This window comes from Thermothelomyces thermophilus, chromosome 2 (genome assembly GCF_000226095.1).
Source record: "Thermothelomyces thermophilus ATCC 42464 chromosome 2, complete sequence".
In the NCBI taxonomy this organism is placed as follows: domain Eukaryota; kingdom Fungi; phylum Ascomycota; class Sordariomycetes; order Sordariales; family Chaetomiaceae; genus Thermothelomyces; species Thermothelomyces thermophilus.
Window position 1 is genome coordinate 1073601 of NC_016473.1, and position 25181 is coordinate 1098781.

At 42.6% G+C, this 25181-nt stretch overlaps 3 protein-coding genes across 3 annotated transcripts; 2 read left to right on the plus strand and 1 right to left on the minus strand.

Moving 5' to 3' along the window:
* Nucleotides 1–2691: 2691 nt before the first annotated feature.
* Nucleotides 2692–4324, minus strand: MYCTH_2059212 (uncharacterized protein; the record flags this gene model as incomplete). The annotated part of the gene is made up of 5 exons (XM_003661206.1): nucleotides 2692–2790; nucleotides 2883–3333; nucleotides 3497–3508; nucleotides 3577–3844; nucleotides 4201–4324. The coding sequence occupies 5 exons, from the start codon at nucleotides 4322–4324 to the stop codon at nucleotides 2692–2694; spliced, it is 954 nt and encodes a 317-aa protein (XP_003661254.1).
* A 2985-nt stretch (nucleotides 4325–7309) lies between these two features.
* On the plus strand, nucleotides 7310–13619 carry MYCTH_2124981 (uncharacterized protein; the record flags this gene model as incomplete). The annotated part of the gene is made up of 2 exons (XM_003661207.1): nucleotides 7310–7509; nucleotides 13610–13619. The coding sequence occupies 2 exons, from the start codon at nucleotides 7310–7312 to the stop codon at nucleotides 13617–13619; spliced, it is 210 nt and encodes a 69-aa protein (XP_003661255.1).
* A 9229-nt stretch (nucleotides 13620–22848) lies between these two features.
* Nucleotides 22849–25180, plus strand: MYCTH_2300423 (uncharacterized protein). Its single transcript, XM_003661208.1, has 3 exons — nucleotides 22849–24224; nucleotides 24336–24457; nucleotides 24519–25180. The coding sequence occupies exons 1-3, from the start codon at nucleotides 23054–23056 to the stop codon at nucleotides 25047–25049; spliced, it is 1824 nt and encodes a 607-aa protein (XP_003661256.1). The 5' UTR covers nucleotides 22849–23053; the 3' UTR covers nucleotides 25050–25180.
* The last annotated feature ends 1 nt before the right edge of the window (nucleotide 25181 follows it).

The window sequence follows — 25181 nt, forward strand, 5'->3', positions numbered from 1 at the left end:
ACAATAGAAACGGTGTTACTTTGCCGGGTTATCTGTCGAGTTGAGGAGCTGGGCAGATCAATCCGAGAAGCGAGCAAACTGACCCAACCAGCTTCCTCAACCCCCACCCACCTCGCTGGCTGTTCCTTCCGCCCAATCTGTTCCTCCTGAAGACCTGCAGTAGGGCAGTCCGGGCGCGGCTAGCGCACTCATTCTTGGCACTAACTATTCTAGACTAGTGGTGCGGCTGCTGTGGGGTACAGCTCTCTGGAGCCAACAAACTGATGCCCGAAGAAGCAGGCACCTTGATGCAAGGAAGCTGCATGTTTTGGAGCAACTGAAGAGTAGCGATGGATAACCCCCCCCCCAATGTGATGGCGAAACACACAATGAATGAACCATAGTTCTCAAGTGTCGAGCCTGATCTGGGCTCGGTGTTTGGGACATATCTGACGCACCCAGTATGTCGGACCCACCATTCTAGAACAAATGACAGAAGCCGCTATGACCAGTGCCGAAGTGCGCACTAGCAATTACATAGTACACACTTGGGTAGGTTTTCATTGTACATACGGATTATTGTATTGCAGTGTGTTCGCAGTGGGTCACTGTGCACTGTGGGCTTAAATTGAAGCACATAGTGCGGGGGGGAAAGGGGGGCCAATGACCCGCCTCGAGACTCCTAAGGCCTGGCCAACCCGTTATAAACGGTTAATCGCTACCACGCACATCAATTCATATATGCACTCATACCGCGGGAAACTCCAACGCTTTGTTAGTAGTTGGGTCTTCGACGTGGGGCCGTTCCGGGCCTGGAATTCGAGAAGGACTCGACGACCACGAACACAAGGGAACGAACGTCCGGGACAAGCAGGAGAGTCACTGAGGCTGAGCAAACGACTATCGGAACGGAAGGTTTTGTCTTCCTAGTGAAACTAGATGGATGATGATATTTTCGCTCGGCTAGAACTTGGCTGCGACTTGAACCACTCAAGAGGACTTGTTGATGATACCTCTCCGAACATGAAACATACCTCAAAACTCTCTCCCCTCGCGCTGGCCCCTTCTTACTGTGCGGGTCAGGCACGCACCCAAGTCAGTGTAGTGTACGAAGTATGTATGTACATACATATATACCTGGTAGGCATCCGGGGCCGCAGGCCGCCGTAGCCTCCACTGGACAGGGCGAAGGTGCACCCTACCCTGCTCATGCTGTTCCCTCTTGCCTATCACTTGTGAACGTTTGTATGATCTCTGGGCCACGAAAATTCCGAATGGATGAACATACCTGGGATACGGTGTGACATTATCGGCCAGATCCCACAAACCGCACCCGGTTTAGGGCTGCGCGCCCTGGTTTAGGGAATACTAGTACTAGTACTAGTACGGGAGCTCGTGGAAAGGCCCCGATGGTGTTTTGTACATAGATAGGTAGGTACCTTACTCAATATACGCCTTTTATTTATGTCTACGCAATATCGACAAACTGCAAGACCCCTGACAGCAAATCTTCGGGGTAAAAAAAAACATCCAGACTTTATCATCAATCGTTGTCCCCTCCGGCAATCCCTACACCCACCCTATCACCCTGAATTCCCCGAGCCCATTTTTGTTTCACTCACACACACCGTTATCGTCCCCCCTCACCACTACCTGTCTGCTTGTCTACCTGCCATGTCGCCCATCAAGCACCCCAGTGACGCTGATCAGTCCTCACCCCCCCCCCCAAAAAAAAAAAAAAAAAAAGAAAGACGGGTTGCCTTCCCTTCGTTCCCCTTCCTCCCCACCTGGCAACGAGCCAGCCCATGTCCAGTCCTTGATAGCCCACTTCCACCCCCAGCCGCATGCAAAAGGGCGAATAATTTGCCGAAACTCGTGCGTCTAGCCCTTTGAGACCATTTCTTTGAACCGTGTCCACCTTTTCCCACAACACAACACACATACCCCGGGTAGGGGAACGCACGTGTGTAAAAGTAAACACGAGTGAAGATGATCATCTGACCACACCCCACCCTGACCACGATCAGGCCCTCGTGCTCTCGCCTTAACCGACTAACCCCCCCCCCCCGCCCGCGGGAAGGGGGTTTGGGGGGGGGGGGGGGAGGAGGAATCGGTGGGAGCAACGACGGCGGTTTCGACCCGGCCGTGTGCAACGCATCGACATGATACCATCCTGTAGCTCCTGACGCCGGCCGCGCCTGGCTTCGGGGGCGGCAGCAGGTATGTCGGGCCCCACCCAGCCCCGTCCTCCTCCTCCTCTTCCTCCTTTCCCTCGTCGTTGTCGTTTTCGTCGTCCGCCGTGAGGATCGAGAGCTTCGTCACCACGTTCGAACCGGCCAGGGGAGGTGAGGCAGCGGTGGGTGGTGGAGAGGGGGGCAAGTACGGGCCAACCTTTTTGCTGCCCGACATGAAACGGGAACGGGTCGGAAAAGGGACGACGAGCGAGGAGGGGATGCTGGTGTCGGATAGGGTGTGCCAGGTTTTGACTTCTTCGACCACGAGCTCCTAGGGTGGCCCGGATTGGAGGAGCTGGTCGGGGGGGAGATTGGGCCAGAAAGCCGGGGTGGCTTGTTAAGGACGGGGTGAGTCTCACTACTTGGCTGGTGGCGGTGGGACAGCGGTCGACGGTGACGATGGCGGGTGTCCAAGGCCGGAGGCGGGAGGTTAGGTACACATGACATCGACACGAAGCTTTCCGCAGCAGCAAGAGCGCTAAGCGGCTTCCGGCTTCCGGCCCCAGACCACGTACAACTTATGGTATGCGTGCACGTCGCGGTCGAACAAGCTTTTCCGTACGTCTACCAGGGAGAGCTGGGTGAAAACAAGCGACAGTCAATGAGTCGGTCCGCACAACTCTGTCATGGCCCGGCCCGGTCAGGCAGCATTGAATCGGCTCCACTTACCTCGATCTCTTCGACCGTCTTGCCCATGAACCGGCAGAACATGCCCAGGCTGAAGGCGCTCAACCCTTCGAGCAGGTTCCGCTGCCACATCATGCCGAGCTGCTTGAGGCGCGCCTCCCTGGGCCAGCCGTTGATGGGAATCTTGAAGACGGCCTCGTGAACGTCGACGAAGCCGACCTCGCACATCCAGTCCTTGATGTCAGGGCCGGCATTGAGATCTCGGTTGGCGAGCCGACCGGCGACTTGGAACTCCCTGGTCCACCGTAGCCAACCCCAGTCGTCCGGTAGTGTGTCGTCATCGCAGTAGACCATAGAAGGGATCTCTTGACACTCGAGCCAGCCGCCGGGTTGGAGATGGTCGAAGGCACGCTGGATGATTTGCGTCTTCATGTCGGACCAGCAGCCGGTGGTCAGGCGGGTGTGGATGAAGTCGAACAAGTTCGGGTAGTCCCTGATTTTTTTTTTTGCGCCGTTAGAACTCTGCCTGGCTCTTCCTTTTCTTTTTTTTCTCATTTCTCTCTCTCTCTCTCTCTCTCTCTCTCTCTCTCTCTCTTTCTTTCACGGTGCCTGGAATATGAAGGCATCGAATCTACTTTTTCAAGGGGAGGGCATACCAGTCATCGGATCTGTGCCACTGCGTCAGCACATTGGTACCACACGAAACCCACGCGTGCGCATGTAGGGGAACACTCACGAGTCTTCTATAAAGAAGCGCACATTGGGGGGAACGAAGGTGGGCTGGATGGGCGACAGGTCGGTTCCAATGATCTCGGCCTCGGGGTACTGGTCCCCCATCTCGATGGCCCACGTACCGGTGCCGGTGGCAATATCCAGCACCCTGCGCGGAGGATTGGCGCGAGAGAAAGGGGCAAGATGTAGCCTGCCGTCTAGGACCATCTCTATGATGGCGTATTGTTCCTCTACACGGTCATTCTCCGGAGCGTCATTCGGGAAGTGGTATGCTAGAAGCCGCATCAGTACGGGATCAGTGAAATCGGATTCGCGAGCCCAGAAGAAACGGGAAAATTTGGAAGCAAAAAGAAGATAAAAGAGCAACTCACATCCGGCGCGGTATGAGTGGTATGTCCTTCCAAACTCCTCCTGGGCCTTGGCTATACTGTCGGAAAGCGATTTGGTGTCACTGCATTGCATGTTAGTCGCGAAAACTTGAATCCTAATCCGGGCTCGGTGGTTTGTCACGGAGCCGGGTCGAAGAGTCAAGAAGGCGGCATACTAAACATCGTGTTCAGTTGACTAACAAGCGTCTTGGTTAGCCCGTGTCCCGTGTCTGACTGGCGTGGCTCATGTTCACAATGACATACATCCGGTTCAATTCTTGACGAGTCGTCCAAATACGACTCAAAGGTGAACTGGTAGTTATCGAGCGGCCTGTCCGCGGAGCGAAACGAGATGCCCGAAGACGTCGGCGGTGGAGGCGCCATTGAGGGTGTCCACAGCTCTAAAGCGCGAGAACAGCAAAGTAGGACAAGACGGGGGGAAAAGCCCGGGGGCAGAGGGAGAACACAACAATAGTTGACGCTCTAAACTAGAGCAAAGATGAAATAACGGCTGCCTAGACACAGAAACGACGCAACCATCCGTGGGGGGCATGCAAACTCAGAAGTCAGATCCGGGGAGAAAAAGAAAAAAAAATAAGGAAGCAAGAAGCCTATGAGATGAGAGGGAGGGATCGGCCGCAGAGATGACTGGCAGGTTGTGTGACGCGATGCCCCTTTCGAGGTAAACGCAATTGGAAACACAGAACCCGGCATTCTGGGTCAACAGCACCCCTGTGTCCGGTTTCTCTGTACATACATACTTGGGGGACGGCCCGGGGAGGCTTTGGCTGCCGGGAACTTGTGAAACGACCCGCGGGGGTTGGAAAGACGACGGGAAGGGATGGGCTGACCCAGCGGTCTGGGTGGGATGCCGAAGGCGGCGCCCCTGTGAAACACAAAACGGAACAGACAAGGGGGGGACGAAGCGATTGCGCGCGCCTGCGACCCGCCCGCACATGGGTCGATTGTTCCCAGCAGCTCGGATCTTCATCAGTTGGGGTCTCGGTGTTAAGGCGAAGAGGAAGCGCCTACTGGCCGCATGTTTCTCGCTACCCTGCGCGGCGGCCACACAGAGCTTAGTGTACCGTAGTATAGTGTAACAGCGGCACACCCAAGACCCCCGCCCCGAGATCATGATTTGAGAATGATTGCATAATGCCGTCCACTGTAGCGTAATGCCTTGCTTGTATAGGTTTGCACCTCCCTCCAAGGGAGGTGAGGAAAAGGGCGCTTACGGATTCTGGTCGTATTTGTGAAGAAAATAAGGGGACAAAAACGATAAACCTAATTGGGGAACCCAAGGGTGATGAGCGGTGTGTGCCTACATACGCTAACGTTACCTAGGATGCAACTTGTAATACTCCGTACTGCCCTAATAAGTAGCAGGCAAGGTGGCATGCTTGGATGAGGGCAAAGTCGGCACTGTTTCTGCGGATGTCCCAGACTGGCGGTGCGCAATCTCGGCTCTTTGACCGACGACTGTAAAAGGGATCCTCAGACCCGGAGCTGTACTATGTAGGAGGCACGGGAGGCTCGGGAGTAGGGGTTTCGCGGGGCAGCCCAATCCGCTGTGTCGGATCCGTGGGCGTGCTGAAATTGCTGAACTAGGGGGTTGCTGCGCGTTCTCCTGCCCTGGGTAAGGCCGGCTCCGTACTAAAGGTAACTGCCCACAGTTAATACGGAGTAAACCCCGGCGTTTCCTGAATCCACCCCACTCACTACACTACACCTGCTTTGCTTCCACCCGGGGCAGGAACGCAGGGGGGAAAGGGCCACAGAAGGATTCGAGCTGCTCCTTGGCCAGGACCCGTCCTCGATCTCGAGACTAATCAGAGTGCTTCAGTATGCGACCTGGCATGGAAGAGTGGAGAGGTTACTTTTCCGCGGCCGTGAGTTTTTGCACCCTAGGTCACAACTGCGGGAATAAATTCAAAACCGGCGGTCCGAATTGTCTGCCCCGGCCATAGTTACTATATTAGGGTTGCACTGCATCGCGGCATGAACGGAAAGTTCGTCAAATATTCCGTACCAAGACTACACTACGCTAATAAATACCTAGTGGCTACACCGCATGTCAACTGAAGTAACGTATCAGACAACGCTAGAGGGGCGCCCCTCACCGGCTGCCCGGGCGAGGGGCAGACTGCAGCCATTTTCACTGTTCAAGGTTGCTGTTTCTTTTGGTTGGTTTTTCTTTCTTCTCTTGTCCCAATCGCGTGCGAGCAGTATACACGGTATCTTAAGAGTGCGACGTGCAAAGACCTCTACAGGAAGTAAGCATCGTCACTCTTCCCGTACGAGTCCCGATCACCGGCGCCCCGTCAAAGTTCGTTTCTGGCTGGCACCGTGCAGCGCTCTGGTAGCGAGAAGATAGAGCTGGCGGAGTGAAGGCCGAGTGCATTTTAGCCTCAAGGGTGTATGTGCAGTACACAAGGTACATAGGGTACATACATAAGGTACCTACCTACATACCCGAACGTCTTAAGGTACCTATGCATTAGCCTCAGACACCTTCCTGTTCGGATTACCGCGACATACATCCGGATTCTGCCCAATTCCGTGACTGGAATCTATCTTGTACACGGATCGGCACAGCAGTGGGAGAGGATTAAGGGGAATTTGGAACGGAATCGTTCGATTTCCCAGGCATCTCAGGTACCGACATACGATACAGTACCCATCTGCCCATTTTTCTACTGGATATCTCCGGGGATCGGTTTGAGGTTGATGCATTCCGTACTTACATGTATGCATATTATATGTTACATGCACCAAGGCAAGCCATAGGCGGCAGAATGGAGGCGGACCTAGTCAATAAAAAGGTCCGACTACCTAAGTATATGATCTACCTTTGATTGTCCCCACTTATCGTCTCAGTTCTAAATAGGGCCTCGGCTTTGTATCAATGCAGGGTGACTTGCTTCGTGTATCGACCTGGACGACGTACGACGAAGACTTGATTGACGTTTACAAGAATCACCCCCAGGTGGCCTCCCATTGAAGAATGACGAGGCCCAGGGATGCCATGACGTGCATGTAATTAGTACAAACAATCATAAGCTTAAAAACTACCGGTCCTGCAGACGATGTACTTCGAAGCGAGTCCGTACACCGACGTCTCTCACTCAAGTCGCTTCGCTCGGACAAGCGGAAGGGGGGTGGTGGCTTCTCAGACCATGGCCGAAGCGACAGCTTCGACCTTGTTGGCCTTGTGTCCATTCATCATGCAATCACTGGACTCGACACCTCGCTTTCTAGGACTGGCTTGAGAGTAGAACGCTTTGTGCAATCCCTTCGCTCCCCTCCGAGTCGTTGCTTCGCGCTTTCCATTTACTTAGAATACCCCGGAACCGGGACTCGTCCGTCAACATGGGACGGTTTTTTGTCGCCTCTCGCGGCCGGATATCCAAGAACAGGACTCGCAAGGTGATCCGCGCAGTGTTGGAGAACCGCCTTGACATTTTGGACAACGAGCAGAAGAAACTTGCTAGATGGGCCCGTGAATCCGAGGATAGCGATGATGTGCCACCGGGGAAGCAATTGCTTCATTCTGACTACTTTTGGCACTGGTTGGAACGACTGCTAGTAAGCTCCGTTGCTTCTGCTTTCCTAGAAGCTCGGTACTTGGTGAGGCATCAAGGCAGACAGTACCGAGTATTATGTTAGGCACGTAGTAGCAGTGCCGTTGAGAACATTGAGAACATTAAAGGTTATACTCAAATGTTCTATGTTTGTCAAATGACTTGAAATAACGTCCGATCATCCCAAAAAAAAAAAAATAACTGGCATTTTTGTTTCTTCTCTATTGTGAAAGGCCTGTCACAAACAAGACGGTGAGCTAGCTGGCTGACTTGACGCGTTTCGGGTCATCTCAATACCTGAGTGGATATCAGCCATCAATCACCAAATGATAGAACTGTAGTCTGGCCAAGTTAAGTGGTCTTTCAAAGAAAGTCTAATTATAGGGTTGTATTCTCGGACTGGTTTTGGATTCTAGATCGCTAATCCCACTCTACATCGATCCCTTGGGAGGGTTTCTAGCTGGCACTTTCCCGCGATGACTTGAAAAAGACTATATTGTATGATGCTATACAGAGTACCTAGGTACGTACAAACGATAGCACGGAGCTTCACAGGCATTATGATTATGCGTACTTCTCTGAAGTCCGGACAGAGTTTTCACCTGTTTACCTCGGTGCCTAGTGGCTAAGCCACTTATAACTTATAGCATTGTCGACTCGTAGCTTTCACTTGTTTCCTTTCCCGTTTAACAATTTCGAGCATGTGAAACGCCACACTGTCACTGCCCGCGACTGTGTCTTAGACTCCATTAAGCAAGCCGGGGGAGGCAGGGCCCTCTAAATCCACATTCCATATATGCCGAACGCAGTAGGAGCTCCGGGAGCGTTGAAAGCAGTCTGCAGTAGGTGGCTATACAAAGGAGACAGTGCCTTGTTAAAGCTATCTACAAAGGAGACAAAACGAGTAGTATTTATAGACAAAGGGACTAGCCAATGCGTTAAACAGCCTCATATAGCTATGGCAAACGCATAGCTAATACGTTTAGAAGCTCTATAGCTTCCGACATACCCCCTAGTTAAAGGCGATAGTCGTTTAACTACGCTTTATAGTAATACTATTCTTAGTATTATATCCTTTGTCGCTCTTACCTCGATGGCTCCTTTAGGGGCCTGCCTTCTATATTCGGAAGTCTAAAAGAGTTAAGTATAGTAGAGCGATATTTTTAAAGCTATAGATCAAATATAGCTATTATAGTTATAGTAGTAATAGTATTACTAGTTTTAATTATAATAATAATAATAGGATAACGCCTCCTATACTCGAATTAACAGATGACTTGTTAGGTACGCCTGCTATAAATACTATAACTACTAGTAGGTCGACTCCTACTCTTATAATGCCTCAAAAGTGTAAGCGTATAGAAGCTTCTAAACTAGCTTCTAAATTATAAGTATTCCTATTTATTACTAGTTTTATAGTTTTCTAGCGCTTTGCTAGTTATATTAAGATCGTTCGAGCTAATTAAATATGGTAATATCGAAGCTAGTAAGCTTTATAAGGTGCCCTACAAAATATATATATAGTCGGCTTTAATAGGACGTTCTTTTGGCAAATACTACGATCATTCTAGCGCTAGCTCCTACTATTACCATTATACCTACGGTTCCTATAAGTATAAGGAGATATACGCTAATTGCCTATATATCTAATAGCTCTTACAATACTTATACTAACTATAATAATAGTCTTACTTCTTATATTAGGTTAGCAAAGGATTTGACGAAGGCTCTACTAGATAAAGCCAAGGCTTCTATAAGTCCCTAGATCCTAAACCTCTACCCCTAGCATATAGGCAAATCGCTAATAGATATGTATAGGATCTTAAGAAGTTACGTATAGTTCTTCGGAGTGACCTTAAACGTGCTAGTATAGACGATATAGAGGAGTATAAGCTTGATAAGGCTAAACTCGCGTATTTTACAAAGATCGCCTACTCTATATATAATATCTTCTACTAGTTAGGCAAGATTAAGGAAGCTTGTAATGCTTGTATTAGCGTGTCTAATGATATATTAGGCGCTATATTATTGCCTAGCTAGGATAAAGGTAAGGGCAAGGCTATTAATCCTAGTGACGGTAAATAGTAGTAGATAGGGAGTATTAGGCGGTATTTTGTTTGGCGAATTTAACTTATTTTCTACCCCCTAGTTATATAAGCCTATAACTAATATCTTAAAGATTAAGGAAAGCCCTCTAACGCTCGAAGGCTTATTAGCTAAGTCGTTTAATAAGCTTATTTACTAGTATCTAACTAGTTAGTAGATATATAGCTTTAAATATTCTTTTTACTACTTCCTAGTATAACTATATATTATAGATATCTATATATTATAGGCAAGTATTAATATATTCATTCTTAGCTATTACTAGTCGAATAGTTTACTAATTATTATAGTAGATGTTCTAGGGTTCCCTAAGCTTAAGATTAATATTCATAAATAGCCTTTTAAGTACTATAGCCTCTCTTACTATAAGGGAGAGCATTAGAAGTTCTACTTTAGTGCTTGATATTATAATAATATCCTAATATAACGCCTTTTATATAATAGGACCTTTAAATAGGAAGAAGATATATCCCTATAACAAATACTATATATCTAGATTATCTATATATAAAGCGTCCCTAGCGATTATAAACGTCAAACTATCTAACACTCGCTTACCTTTATACTAGATTAATAGGTAAGAGCTCCTAAATAGGTATCTTACTACTTACTATACCTTTAATAAATAGTCTAGTCCTAGGTTAGTTAGATATTAAGAAAGTACTAAATAGGCGTATATAACGTCTAGATATAATATAACTATATAGTATAGGATTAATCTAATAAGCTTTTAATACTCTTTAATCTATATACTAATAGCACTCCCTTCGAACTTCTTAAGTTCTTTATAGCTTAAGGGAGTTAGCTCGTATACACTAGGTACGTCTAGCCTATATCTTCTCGCTACCTTTCTAATATATTAATCGTAGACTAACTATATTTTATATATAGGTTAGTCTCGAATTACCCTAATACCAAGGAACCAACTGATATTACCCTACTTGTAGACATCGTATCGAGCTTTGATTCCTTCTATTACTAGCTCGGCCGCTATAGCGTTACTTTTATAGAAAAAGACTAAGAAGTCGTTAATATAGAAGATTAGGATAATTTATTTTTATAGCTTGAGAAGAGGTACTTCTCTTTATCTAATAGTTCTATACCTAGATCTGATAGCGTTTTATAGAACTCCTTATACTATAAGAGTAGCAAGTCTCTCAAGCCGTATAGAGCTCTTCGCAACTCTACGTATTTCCCTAGCTACTTAAATCCTTCTAGTAATTCGCAAATAATAGGATCGTCTTTAGATCATTCGGCGTTTATCACGGAAATATATATACAGATACTACCTAGACCACCGGCACAAACGGGCCAATTAAGCCAAAGGAACAAAAGGACCAATTACAACATAGGAAGCATAGTAATCACTACACTCACCAGCAATTAAGATAATCACCACCATACGATCACTTACAATTACCATAATCAGGAGTAATCACTAGGATTATATATACATATAGATAGTCACTCGTTAAGTAGACTCTAAGAGTTCATTAGTAATAGCAATCTATCTATAATTACAGTACTTATACCAAGCATTGCTAATTACTATAAGAGATAACTCTAGTGTTATTATAAACCCTTTGGCTTTACCGAATCCTTTAGACGACCTGCCTACTTGTCCCGCTTAATCTACCTTCGTCTGAACCCTTTTAGAAGAAGTCTGAGTTAGGTTCGTTATATATTGCTATCACTCCCTTTGTTCTATTATAGTTTAGAACGGAGGTGACTTCGACCTTAATATCAATATAGCTACTAACGTTATAGCCGAATAGTTACTTGCCTAGCTTAGTTAACTCTATTAGCAAATCTAGGAGTTAGACTAGAGAGACAAGGCTACTTAAGCTCAAATCAAGGAACTCGAGAACGGCGAAAAGCACTTGTAGAAGCTAGTTAATAAGGCCTATATTAAAATTAAGGTACTCGAGGGCACTAAAGCGAGCCGTATTAAAATCGAACTATCTAGCAAATACGGAGGAACCAAGGAGGACCTCGTAGGATTTCTAATAAACCTCTAATCCTACTTCTAGCTTAATAATAATAAGTTTCTAGATAATGAAGCTAAAGTCCTCTATATAGCTATAAGATTAAAGGGTAAGGCACTTAGATAGTTTAAGCCTATATAGAATGACTATCTTACTAAGGAAGATAAAGATAATTAAGATATGTTTATATAGGTAGTCTTTTAATTTTATAATCGTTTCGAAGAAGAGCTTTAGAAGGTTTTTAGCGACAAAGATAAGAAGATTTATATATAAGAAAGACTTGCTAATCTCCGATAGACTAAGTTAGTAGCCTCCTATATTATATAGTTTAGATAGAATATACTTAAGTCTTAGCTTAATAATAAGGTATTAATATAATTATTCCATAATAGCTTAAAAGAAAAGGTTAAAGATAAGCTATATAAGTATAATTAGCCTAAGACCCTAGATAAATATATCATATAGGCTATTAGAATCGATAATCGACTCTATATATAAGAGTAATAAAAACAAGGTCAAATAAACGGAACTATAGTTAAGGCTAATAACAAGAAAAAGCAAGCGTATATTAGTACCTTATATAGGATATACCCTAGAGCTATGAATATGGATATAGCGTAGAAGCAAGACCGGAAAAAGATAACTAAAGACAAGTCTAATATTACTTACTATAACTATAGAAAGAAAGGGCACTATAAGTAAGAATATTAAAGCCCGAAGAAAGAATGGAAGATAGTCCCTAGAAAGGAAATTACGGTTATCGACAAAACTACTAAGGACGTTAGCAAAGTAGCGGCTACAAGCTACAAAGATAGGGGTAGTAATATAGATAGTCTTAGACACGATAGTAACGGTAAAGACGAACAAGCACTATACTCCGAACTGGTCACTATAGACCTAGAGATAGGTCTTGCTAAATAGGATACGGCAGGAGAGTATATACTACTAATTTCGATTCTCCTAGCCTTAAGGTAATAGGGTTTTACAGTTATATAGAGGTAGGATAGATTATAGATAACCGATACCTAAGGAATCGAAAGACCTAGACCTAATGTTCTATTTCTCTAGGAACGAATCGAATAGTACTGTAATGAAGTTTTCTGGCTTAATACGGAACTATATAAATAAGATAGACGCTTAATTCGACTTACCTAGTAGAGCAATAAGATAAGGGATAAAACGAAGGAACTCTAACATATTATGGAAACTATTAAGGAAGAATAGCCTATAATATATAATAAGCCCAATAGCTATACCGAGTACCTTGATAACTAGTAACTTAGTAATAATATATAGAACCTAGAGTACTAGTTTGTATATATAAACTATAGAAAAGATAAGTATATATAGAGAAGCTACTAGAAGAAATACTCTTACTTTAACATTAGAGTACCTATAGTCTATATATAGTAGGAAGGATTCGGGAAAGAATTCTAATACCTCCTAGGCAACGCTATATGACTATACCCTTAATATAAGACATATATACAAGTGCCCTAGTTCTAGTATATAGTATATAAATGCCGATATTACTTCTATAACAAATTCGAAAACAATTACTAGCCGACCCGACAAAGAAATAAGGACAGAAGCCTCCGCCCCATAGAATAGGTCTACAATATAGAAAATAGAGCGGCCGAATTGCTCCAGAAAATCGAAGCCTACGATTTAGAAGGCATTACAATAGTTCTAAGACAAGCCTAGCCTAGGCACTACAGAATAGGACAAGACATATAGGACTCGTGCTAGAGCAATAATTACCTCTATTACGCGGACGAAAAGAAATCGCAAATTCGGGAGCTTTAGACGAAGCTATAGCACATATAATAAGAAGCAGAACAGACTTAATAGTAGAAAGCCGTAAGCACTTAATAGCTTATAGAAATAAGTACGATTAACGAAGCTGCTATTAACTAAATAACTAAAGAGGTTAGTACTAACCTAGGAAACAGGTTAAGGCCCTTTGAGGGGCCTAGAAACCATTAACGCCCGTGTAGCGGCGAGTAATAGCGTAGTATAGAAGGAACTAGTATAAGAGACCACTATATCGAGACCTCCCGGCAGAAATATAGGAAATCGCTATAATCTTTAGATGACGGTAGTAAGATAAGCGACTATAGATAATAGTATAATGGAAATAGTACGAAATGTTTATACTAGTAGATAGTAAAGTAGAGATAAACCTGATTTCGCTAATACTTATAAATTAGCTATAGATACCCTAGAGAATAAAGTAGAAGTATAGTATAGTTAAGGGGCTATTTCTAATATAATAGGTATATAAGGAGACTAAACCAATTAATATCATTATAATAAAAAAGACTATAATAATTATATTTAGCATTATAGATATAGGTAATGATAAAAATATAATATTAGGGTTACTATAGTATAAAGATTATAACCTAGACATTAGCTAGAAGAATAGTAGCTACCTATAACCCTAAATAGAGTTATATTCGACTAGTGAGATAAGAAGTATATAAGGATTACAAGTAGACAATGCTCAAAGGAAGGCATATCCTATAGATCTACTACAAGAGACAGACAATGGTAGACAGACCACTACAGACTTTAGAAGAGGCGGTATAATGATATCGATATCGTAATAGGAGGAACGAGCCAAACCGCCGATAGCTATTCTCTCTATTGATGAATACGGAGCACTATAATTAGAATAGTAGGTTAAGATAGGAGAAATCGCTAGCATTGCTATAGACGGAACCAAGTTTATATACTATTAGAAAACTAAGAGACGAGATGAGACTAGGGAAGTACCGAAAGAATACAAAGGATACCTAGCATTCGAACCGAAGTATCTAGAAGGATTACTAAAACACGGCCTATAGGATTACGAGATCAAGCTTAAGGAAGGAGCATGACTAAAGTTCTTTAAGATTTACTATATAAGCTAGATATAGAATAAAGAACTTAAGCGATATTTAGAGGAAAACCTTTAAAGAGGATATATCTGCCTATCGACATCGCTAGCAGGCTACCTAATCCTATTTATACCTAAGAAAGACGGAAAGCTATAATTATATATCGACTATTGGCAACTTAATGAATAGATTATAAAAAACTAATACCTATTATTACTAATCTTATAGCTCTAAGATTAGTTAATAGGAGCCTAATATTTTATATGTCTTGACTTACTATTGGCCTATAACTATATATAGATTAAAGAAGGCAACGAGTAGAAAATGGCCTTTAGGATACCCTATAGCTACTATAAGTACCTTGTCATGCTATTTAAACTTATAAACGTGCTAGTAACGTTCTAAGCCCTAAATAATCAAGCTATCTAACCTTTTCTCGATAAATTTACGGTATATTATCTCGACGATATACTTATCTTCTCTAAAACAATAGATAAATACCGGAAGTACGTAAAAGCAGTGCTAGGCATACTATATACGTATAAACTATTAGTTAATAAGGAAAAAAGCGAATTCTACGTTAGGAAAACGGTATTTTTAGGATATAAAATATCCCTAGGACAAATATAGATAGAACCTTTAAAGGTTAAAGCTATTAAGAATTGGCTACGACTAACGTTAGTTACGGAAGTATAAAGCTTTATCGGATTTATAAACTTCTACTAGATGTTCATTAGAAATTTCGGAGCGATTATACAACCTTTGTATGAACTTACTAAGAAGAGCGCTAAATTCTAATAGGAAGAGTAATATAAGTAAGCATTTATATAGATCTATAATGCTATTACTAAAGATCTAGTACTAGTATTACCAAATCCTAAGAAGCTATTTAAGGTAGAAACGGACGCTTTAGACTACGCTATTGGAGGACAATTAGAATAATAAGATGAACAAAGAAAGCTATATTCTATAGCCTTCTTTTCAAAGAAGCTTAATAGACTACGTCTCAATTATCCAATCTATAATAAGGAACTACTTGTGATTATCGAAGCTTTTAAGGAATAGCGACTATACCTTAGTAGTATAATTAAACCGGTATAAGTATATATAGACTATAAGAATTTACAATACTTTATAATAACAAAGGAGCTTAATAGATAATAAATACGATAGGCAGAATTCCTTGTAGAATTTAACTTTAAGATCCGCTATAAAAAGGGCAAAGAGAACATATAAGTAGACATCTTAAGCCGACAAACGGATTATACGGAAGGACGAACGGAAATAACACTACCGTTATTTAAGGAACGAACGGACGGAACGCTATATTACAAAACGCAGATACCCATAGAAGATAATCTACTTGACTCGTTCCTAGAATGTTACGTAATCTTTCGAGAAGAAAGGATTAACGAGACATAGTATTAAGCAGTACCTAGACTAGTAATACCTAACGGAGTAGAAGAAAGAGATGGGAAACTCTGGTACTAAGGTAAAGTATATATCCACGACGGGGATCAATAGCTACGAATGATTTGAGAACTCTATAAGTTGAAACTCGGAGGATATAAAGAAGTTATAAAGACTATTGTATAAGTTAGGAAACACTATAACTTTCTATAGTTAACGGCACGAGTTAAGGAAGTCGTATAGAACTATGACATTTATAATTGAAGTAAAACGGTACGATATAAGCCGTATAGGCTACTTTAGCTACTACTAATAGCTAATAAACTATAGAGTTTAGTTATAATAAACTTTATTATAAAGCTGCTAAAATCTAAAGATATAGCTATAGAAGTAATCTATAATAGTATTTTTATTATAGTAGATTACCTAACTAAATAGGTATACTTCTTTCCCTATAAGGAGTCTTAGATAGCTAAATAATTAGTAGACGTAATATATTAGCAAGTTATATTAGTATATGCTTAGCTATAAGAATAGATTACTAATAAAGATACTAAGTTTATATTAAAGTTCTAGCAAGTGTTAATATAACGATTAGGCGTTAATAGCAAGCTATTAATAACATATTACCTATAGACTAACAGACAAACAGAGCAACTAAACTAAGTTATTAAATAATACCTCTACTCTTACATTAACTACTAGTAAGATGACTAGGTTATACTATTGCCAATAGTATAACTCGCTTATAATATAATACTAATGGAGACGACCAAAGTCATACCATTCTTCGCGAACTACGGATATAAAGCAGACCTTAGGCAAAGACTAGAGGTTATAGTACCAAGAGCAGCAGTCAAAGCGGAACAAATATATATATTATATAAAAAGCTTAAAAAGGAACTCAAGTTTATCAAGACCAGAATAAAGAACTACTATAATAAATATAAGCTTAAGGGACCTTGCTTAGAGAAGGGAGACAAATTCTACCTAATTATACGAAACTTACAAACCAAACGACCAAATACAAAGCTAGACTTTAAGAAGGTTAGACCCTTTATTATCAAAGAACGAATTTTAACATCTAACTACTAACTATCGTTACCGTTATCTATATAACTATAGATAGATATTTTTTATATTTCGCTTTTTAAACTAGTACTAAAGAATGCTAAGGTTGCTATATATATTAAAGTAAAAGACAAAGAAGAAGAATAGGACGTTAAAGAAATTCTAGATTTATACATTATTAATAGAGAACTATAATACCTAGTTAAATAGCTTAATTTCGGACTAGAAGACAACTCATAGGAACCCGTTAAGAACCTAAATTACCCTAGGAAACTAGAATAGTTTTATCGGTAGAACCCGGATTAGCCAAAGGTAAACCTAGGATAGAACTAAAAATAGCGCCCTAATTAACAACGTCAACGCTATTATTAAGTTATACGATAGCCCCCGATTCCTGCTATTCTACCGCCTCCAATTTATCTAGATTCGACAAACCCCGTATAACTATATCTACCCCCTTCTCTACTAGGAACTCTCGTTATTTACGAACCCAAGTTAGATAGGCTAACGCCTTAGAAGCTTTATATTAATATTCTCGTAACAAGGCTTCGACCTCTTTCTCTTTAGCCTTTAAACGACGTTGCTCGTATATGATACGATCTACTACATTATAATTAGAGACATACCCTTGCAAGGAAATAGGAACTTATAAGAAGAAACTAGAACGCTAGAACTATCGTAAGTATAACCCTAACGTATATAAGCCTCGTAGCGATAAGATTTTTTAATCATTTTATATACTTAGTTATACTCTATATAATAGGAATATACCATTACTACAAACCCGTGATCGGAAATAAACTAAGCTAAATGCTTATAGCAAATAGACGCTAGAGATCTATATACGTCAGACGGTATAATTAATAGTATAAAGGGTAATAAGGGGCTAAGAAAAAAAATACGTATAAGGAACGTAAGGGATGTTAGCGCTATTTAAAATAGCCTAAAAGAGGGCTTTTAGGTCGAAAGCCTTAAAGGGAGGGCATTATATTATAGAAATATATATGTAAATGCCACCTAGACCACCGGCACAAACAGGCTAATCAAGCCAAAGGAACGAAAGGACTAATTACAACATAGGAAGCATAGTAATCACTACGCTCACTAGCGATCAAGGTAATCACCATCATACAATCACTTACGATCACCATAATCAGGAGTAATCACTAGGATTATATATACATATAGATAGTCACTCGTTAGGTAAACTCTAAGAGTTTACTAGTAATAGCAATCTATCTATAATCACAGTACTTATACCAAGCATTACTAATTACTATAAGAGACAACTTTAGTGTTATTATGAACCCTTTGGCTTCACCGAATCCCTTAGACGACCTGCCTGCTTGTCCTGCTCAATCTACCTTCGTCTAAACCCTTTTAGAAGAAGTCTGAGTTGGGTTCGTTATAGCGTTAAGGAACGCTTACGCTATATCAAACTACTTAACTTCTAAGTCGAAGTATATAGCGATTGCTATTATTATATGGAATAATTACATTGCTAGAGTAGCTATATATATACTTTCTACTAAGCTAATATCTTATAGATCTCCTTATATATAGATCCTTGCCTTATACTTCTCTAAGAAACTATCCTTATTAAACTTATATATAAAGACCTATTTTAATAGAATAGGTCGTGCCTTTGCCTACTTATATAGTATAATCTTCTATATTCCCCTACTCTCTAAGTTATATATCTCCTTGTAAGCTACGTCTTTAAACTATTATCCTAATAGGTAGTTATATAGGTCTCGCTAGTTAGTAAGAATACGAGTAAGATCGTTAATATACTAATATAGCTTATTTAAGGCTACTCCAAGGTATATAGTATCCTTCTATTATATAGTAGTAACAAACACTGTATATATCGTTCTTATACTCTAGTCCTCTAGGTAAGCTTCCTATTAATTAGATAGGTAAGTCTTATAGAACTATTGCTAAAGTTCCTTAATTATATAGATAAAGAAGTAGTAGTAATTGACCTTCTCTTTATTTTATAGCCTTTTACTTGACTAGATAGGGTTCCTAGGCTTATAAGCCCTCCTCCTACCTCTGCCTCTCCTAGTAAGAGGTTATCAAATAGCTTCTCTTTTACTTTTACCTTCTAGAGGATATATTAGCTAATCCAGACTTTGCTTAATGCCCTACTCTTCTAGCCTAGCTAGGTATAATATATTAGTAATACCGTCCCTAGCTCCTAGCTCTTCCGTCTACTTATTACGCGCGTTAGATTCTCCTATAGAAGGCATTTCTCCGTTAGATTCAACGGCTCCCCTACTCTCCCTAGCGTCTAGTTAGCTAGCTAGCGACTAGGAAGGCCCTAATTTAAACCCTCCTACTTCCTAGTATATATCCCCTTTACTAGCTGGCGTAAGGCAAGTTACCAAGGGCTTAGGCATATATTTAGGGTTTAAGAGTCCTCTAAAGCTCTCTATCTATTTAGTAAGTTCGTCCATTACTTATACCTCTACCATAAGAGTCTTTAGAACTAATTACTTGCTTATAAGCTACGTATCGGAGAGCTCCCTTACCCCTAAGTCTTAACCCTATTGGAGAGGTTAGTCTACCGCTAGACTCTCTTACAATAGAGGGGGCTAAGCTATTATAATAGAGTCTTCTACTAGTTATTAGGTCTATTATAGTGCTTCCTAGAGAAAATCGCTATCCTAGGAATCTTTGCTAAGATCAAACTAATTAACTTCCTAGCTCGCTACTACTAGCGATAACTCTATTAGCTACTCTTTACCTAGACGATAGAAAGTCTTCTCATTAAAGCGAACGTTACAAGTTATAATAACCCTATCGAGCTTGGGTATCTAAATATAATAGATATTAGAAGCGTAATATTCTATAAGATACCTTATTAGCCTATATAATAATACCTTAAAATCTTTTATACGCTACTTAGCCTCCCTATCCTTATAGAGGATATATACCCGGCATCTATATATAAAGATACTACTCTAATCTAGATATAAGTCGCTAGGTAAGGTAATTATTAAACTAGGTTTATACTAGCGAAAATACTATTTAAACTAGCTATAAAGTACCTTATTAGGAGTTCTAAATAAGTAAGTACGGCTTAGGCTTATTATATATAAGTATACTACCGCTTATATACTTTCTAACTAGAGCTTTATAGGGAGATTTACACTATCTAGTATCTTAATTAAGCGTAAGATTAGTTCTTGCCCTACTTGCTTTACTAGTCTATTAGGCTTATAGATATATAAAGGTAAGAGTTTAAGATTAATACTACTTTCTATAACCTAAGCCTAGTAGCGTATTAGTATATACCTTGCTAAACTAATCGTCGTAGTATCGTTATCCTACTTGATCTTATAGATAGTAAGCCCGTATTAGCGTCTTACCTAGCTCTCGAAATTCTAGATAACTCCTATAATCTAGTCTAGTGACTTTGTCGTCAAGAGGAAAGGGAAGAGCTTCCTACTATACTTATTAATAATTATAAGTAGCTATCGCAATCTATTAATCGCTTTAGGGTAGTCGAATAGATCCTAGGCTACTTATTGGAATAGGTATGTAGACTTTTATTTAGGTAGTGTTTTCCTAGAGATAATCTTACTTATATAAGTATAAGTATAGCTCTCGTACTTAATATATACTATCCCTTTAATATAGACATTTCTAGCGTTATTAATAAGCGCTTTTAACGCTTCTAGTCTAAGGTAGCTAGTTCTTAAGTATTAAAGATCCTTAGTATCTTCTTTTACGGTAGGTAATACTTACGTCTAGGACCTTCTACCGTATATAGTAAACATATTCCATAAGGATATATAAATATTTACAATATCTACTTTACTAATTAAGATATAGTCTAAGAAGCTTAGGTAATAGGAAAGTAACTTATATTTAAGGAAGGTAAGATTATACTTATATTCTAATTTACAAAGAATAATATTATTTTCTAATATTCTAAAACGTAATAAATAGTCTAAGCTATAGTACTAAGCGCCTACCTTAAGTAATAGAGCTTCCGAGATAATATTAATATAGAATCCTTTGACGATAGCGATATCCTTTAGCGTTAACTTCTTAATATATAGTCTATATAGTCTATTTAGAACATTCTCGATTACCTAAGTACCCCTCCTACTAATAGGAAAGGTTATTATACCTACTTTAACAAACTTAAAATCTTCTACCTTAACGAACGTCCTAGGTAAAAGGAACTTCTTATTATTAACTAAGTAAGTTATATTATATAAGTCTAGTAAAGTGCTTTCCAAAAGAGGATAATACTATAGAGCAACTATACTAAATACCCTATAGTAAGTCAAGAGCTTACTAAGTAGTTAAAGGCTAATAATTAATATATTAAGGGAACTAGAGTATACTACCCCTAACTACCTAAAATAGAATAGCTCCCCTTACTTAGTAATAAATTAGCTCTTTAGTCTAGCTTACTTTAGCTTATTAAGCTCCTAATAAATCCTCTTATACTCTTTATTAGAAAGGTATAAGCGTTACTTATTACTATAGATAGCTTACTTAAGTATATAGTAGTCTACTAGATCCTATAGATATCTTAGACGCTTATAGGGATATCTTATATTATGCTACTAACCGTTATAAGAGTCTCTATATAAGTCTTTACCTCTCTCCTTACTACTCTTTTAAGCTATAAGAAGTATTAGTATATAAGTTATTAAGAAGATTCTATACTTCTAAGAGACTCTAGGTTATATGTCATTATTAATTAGGATCTCGGCTATCGTAACAAGGGTATTAAGCTCTAAAAGTAACTATCCTATCTATTAGCAAGCTCGATTTCTATCCTCTTATTTGCTACCTAGGTTAATAGGATATATATAGTAATAATATTAAGAAAGGTATAAAGTCCTTATATACCCTATACTTCTAGAATATTATATTAGATAGCTTACTAGAAGGCAATATTAAAGTTATAAATCTAGCGCTATAGATTAACTCCCAAACGTTTAGCTGTATTAAGACTAGTTATATATTATACTATAACTATCGTATAAAGCGTTATAATAGATAGCGTAAGTATAGAGTAAAGTGCCTAGATAATCCCCTTAATAAGGTTAATATCCTTCTTCTTATATACTTTTATAGCTTTATAGAGTTTAGAATCTATAATATATACTAGCTAGTATTATAGCTATCCTATCTACTTATTAACGTCTATAATATATATAATATCTTTATAAAAGGAGTCTTATAATTATACAAATTTAGCTATAATAGCCATATTAGAAGGCATTAAATCTATAGATATTAAGGGCGATAATCTTTCCATAAGTTACTTCTAGGAAGCTAAGATAAGGTTATCTCTAGCTTATTTACAGGTTAGGCACTACGGAACTTCTAGATCTAGCTTACGGTCGCCGTTAGGGTTAACGAATCCCTATATACCGGCAAATTTAGCCTACGACTATAGTTCGATATACTATAAGTTCTAGGAACTAGGGCCTATAAGGTACGTAGAAGTCTTAACTAGGATCTCGGACATAATAGACGCGTCGTCGAAAGCGTATTAAAGCAAGGTAAGAGAGTTTATAATAGAAGAAGCTACTACTAATATTAAAGATGCGTTGGCAGAGGAGTAGTCAAGGCGCCGGGCTTATAACTACCGAACGTAGTAGGAGCTCCGGGAGCGTTGAAAGCAGTCTGTAGTAGGTAGCTATACGAAGGAGACAGTGCCTTGTTGAAGCTATCTATAAAGGAGATAAAACGAGTGGTATTTATAGACAAAGGGACTGGCTAATGCGTTGAACAGCCTTATACAGCTGTGGCAAACGCGTAGCTAATACGTTTGGAAGCTCTACAGCTTCCGACAATATGATTATACTCCATACTCTGATATTGTCACTAATCCAAGCCGTCAATCCGCCGTTAAGACGTACACGCGCCTGTCGGAGAAGTGGGCCTGTCGGATGCAAACTTGAGACCCTCAAACCATAATACTTCTACCTCAATTTTCTACTTAATTAGGCCTCATGCCCGGGAATCTCCGCCCACCTCCTTAAACAACTCAGGGTCATACGTGAAACACGTCGGACGTAGCACGACCGGCTCTGAACCGCAGCCATGGCGCACCCGCCTACCACAGACCCCGCAAACACCACAGACATGCCCATCTCCACCAGCACCACTGGTACGCCTGCCGCCATGAACAACCCCAACCCTGAAACCGAAACAACCGATCCCGAAACCGATTTCCTCCTCCAGAGCTATATCCGCCTCCGCCACGCCATCAGCACCAAGACCCACCGCGGGGGGGACGACGACGACGACGACGACGGCCAGCACCAGCACCGCCACCACCACCACCGCCACCAGCAGCCTTCCGATCGTCGCCCCGTCCTCCCGACGCGCGAGGCCCTCGCCGCGGCGCTGTCGTCGCTGCCGACGCGGGGGTCGCCGTCCTACCTGGAGGGGAGGGGCGCGGCGCAGACGCACGCGCACCTGCTGGCCGCGCTGCTGCCCGCGCTCAACGCGCAGGCGCTCTCCCCGCGCTACTACGGCTTCGTCACCGGCGGCGTGCTGCCCGTCGCCGAGGCCGCCGACAACCTGGTCACGGCGCTCGACCAGAACGTGCAGGTGCACTTTCCCCTCCCTCCCGGTCCCGGTTCCGGTGCCCCCGAGAAGGAGGAGGAGGAGGAGGAGGAGGAGGAGGAGGAGGGCCCCGGGTGGACGCACTCGGCCAGCACGGCAGTCGAGGATGCGGCGCTGCGGATGCTGATCGACCTTCTGCATCTCGACGGCGAGGAGGACGACGAGGGGAAGGGAGCGAGAACCGACCCCAGGTGGCCCGGGCGGACGTTCACGACGGGCGCGACGGCGAGCAACGTCCTGGGCCTGGCGTGCGGGCGCGAGGCGGTGGTGAACGCGCGGGCGGCTCGGGCGGGCGGGAAGAAGACGGTCGCCGGGGACGGGCTGCTGGCGGCGTGCCTGGCGGGCGGCGTGAGAGAGGTGCAGGTGCTGACGAGCATGGGCCACTCGTCGCTCGCCAAGGCGGCCAGCCTGGTCGGGCTGGGCCACGGCAGCATCAAGGACGTCGGCGTGCCGGGCGAGCCGTGGAGGCTGGACCTGGACGCCGTCGAGAGGGAGCTCGAGAGGGAAGACGAGGGTGTATTGAGCATCGTGGTGGTGAGCGCGGGGGAGGTGAACACGGGGAGGTTCGCCACCAACGTTCTGGATATGCCCAAGCTGAGAAGCCTGGCGGACCGGTACGGGGCTTGGATCCACGTTGATGGGGGTAAGTGCTTCTTCCCCTTCTTTTTTTCCTTCACCTTTCTTTATGTCTCTCCACCCCCCTTTCCTAGAATGGTCAAGATTTTACGAGGTCCATGGATATTGACGTGTTTAGCGTTTGGTCTCTTCGCCCGTGCGTTGCCCAAAACAGACGAGTTCCTGGGACTGCACGCGAACGTTGCCGGGTTGGAGTTGGCGGACAGCATCGCAGCGGACGGACACAAGCTCTTGAACGTGGTAAGTGCCATTCTCATTATGAAGAAGCCCGAAGCGCCTGTCCTGATATTATTCCCCGCAGCCCTACGATAACGGCATCTTCCTCTGCCAGCACGCCTCCGTCCTCACGCAGGTCTGCAGCAACCCCAACGCCGCGTACCTCGCATCATCTCCCGGCGATCCCAACGCCATTCTGAGCCCGCTCGACATCGGCATCGAGAACTCCCGCCGCTTCCGCGCCCTGCCGGTGTATGCCGTCCTCTTGAGCGAGGGCAGGGAAGGAATCGCCGCCATGCTGAGCCGAATGGTCCTCCTCGCGCGGGAGATCGCTGCCTTTGTGCGGGACTCGGACCACTACGAGTGGCTCCCCACCGAGGAGGCGTCGTTGGAGAGCACGTACATTATCGTGCTGTTCCGGGCCAAGGACCCCGAGCTGAACGAGGTGCTGGTCGATCGCATCAACGCGTCGGGCAGAATGTTTGTCAGCGGGACCAAGTGGGAGGGGAAGAAAGCGGTCCGCATTGCTGTCGCGAGCTGGCGCGTCGACGTTGAGAGGGATGCGGCGGTTGTCAAGGAGGTATTGACCGCTATTGCCGTCGGCCGAAAGTGTTAAACGGTAGCTTGTCCAGTCCTGGTCGCGAACACACAGGGCAAGAGAGAATAGTAGCCGAGCATATCTTTTTTTTTGTCTCTTTCCGTCCTTTGCTGCTGCTGCGACACCGCGGCGAATTTTTCGTCGTCCTCG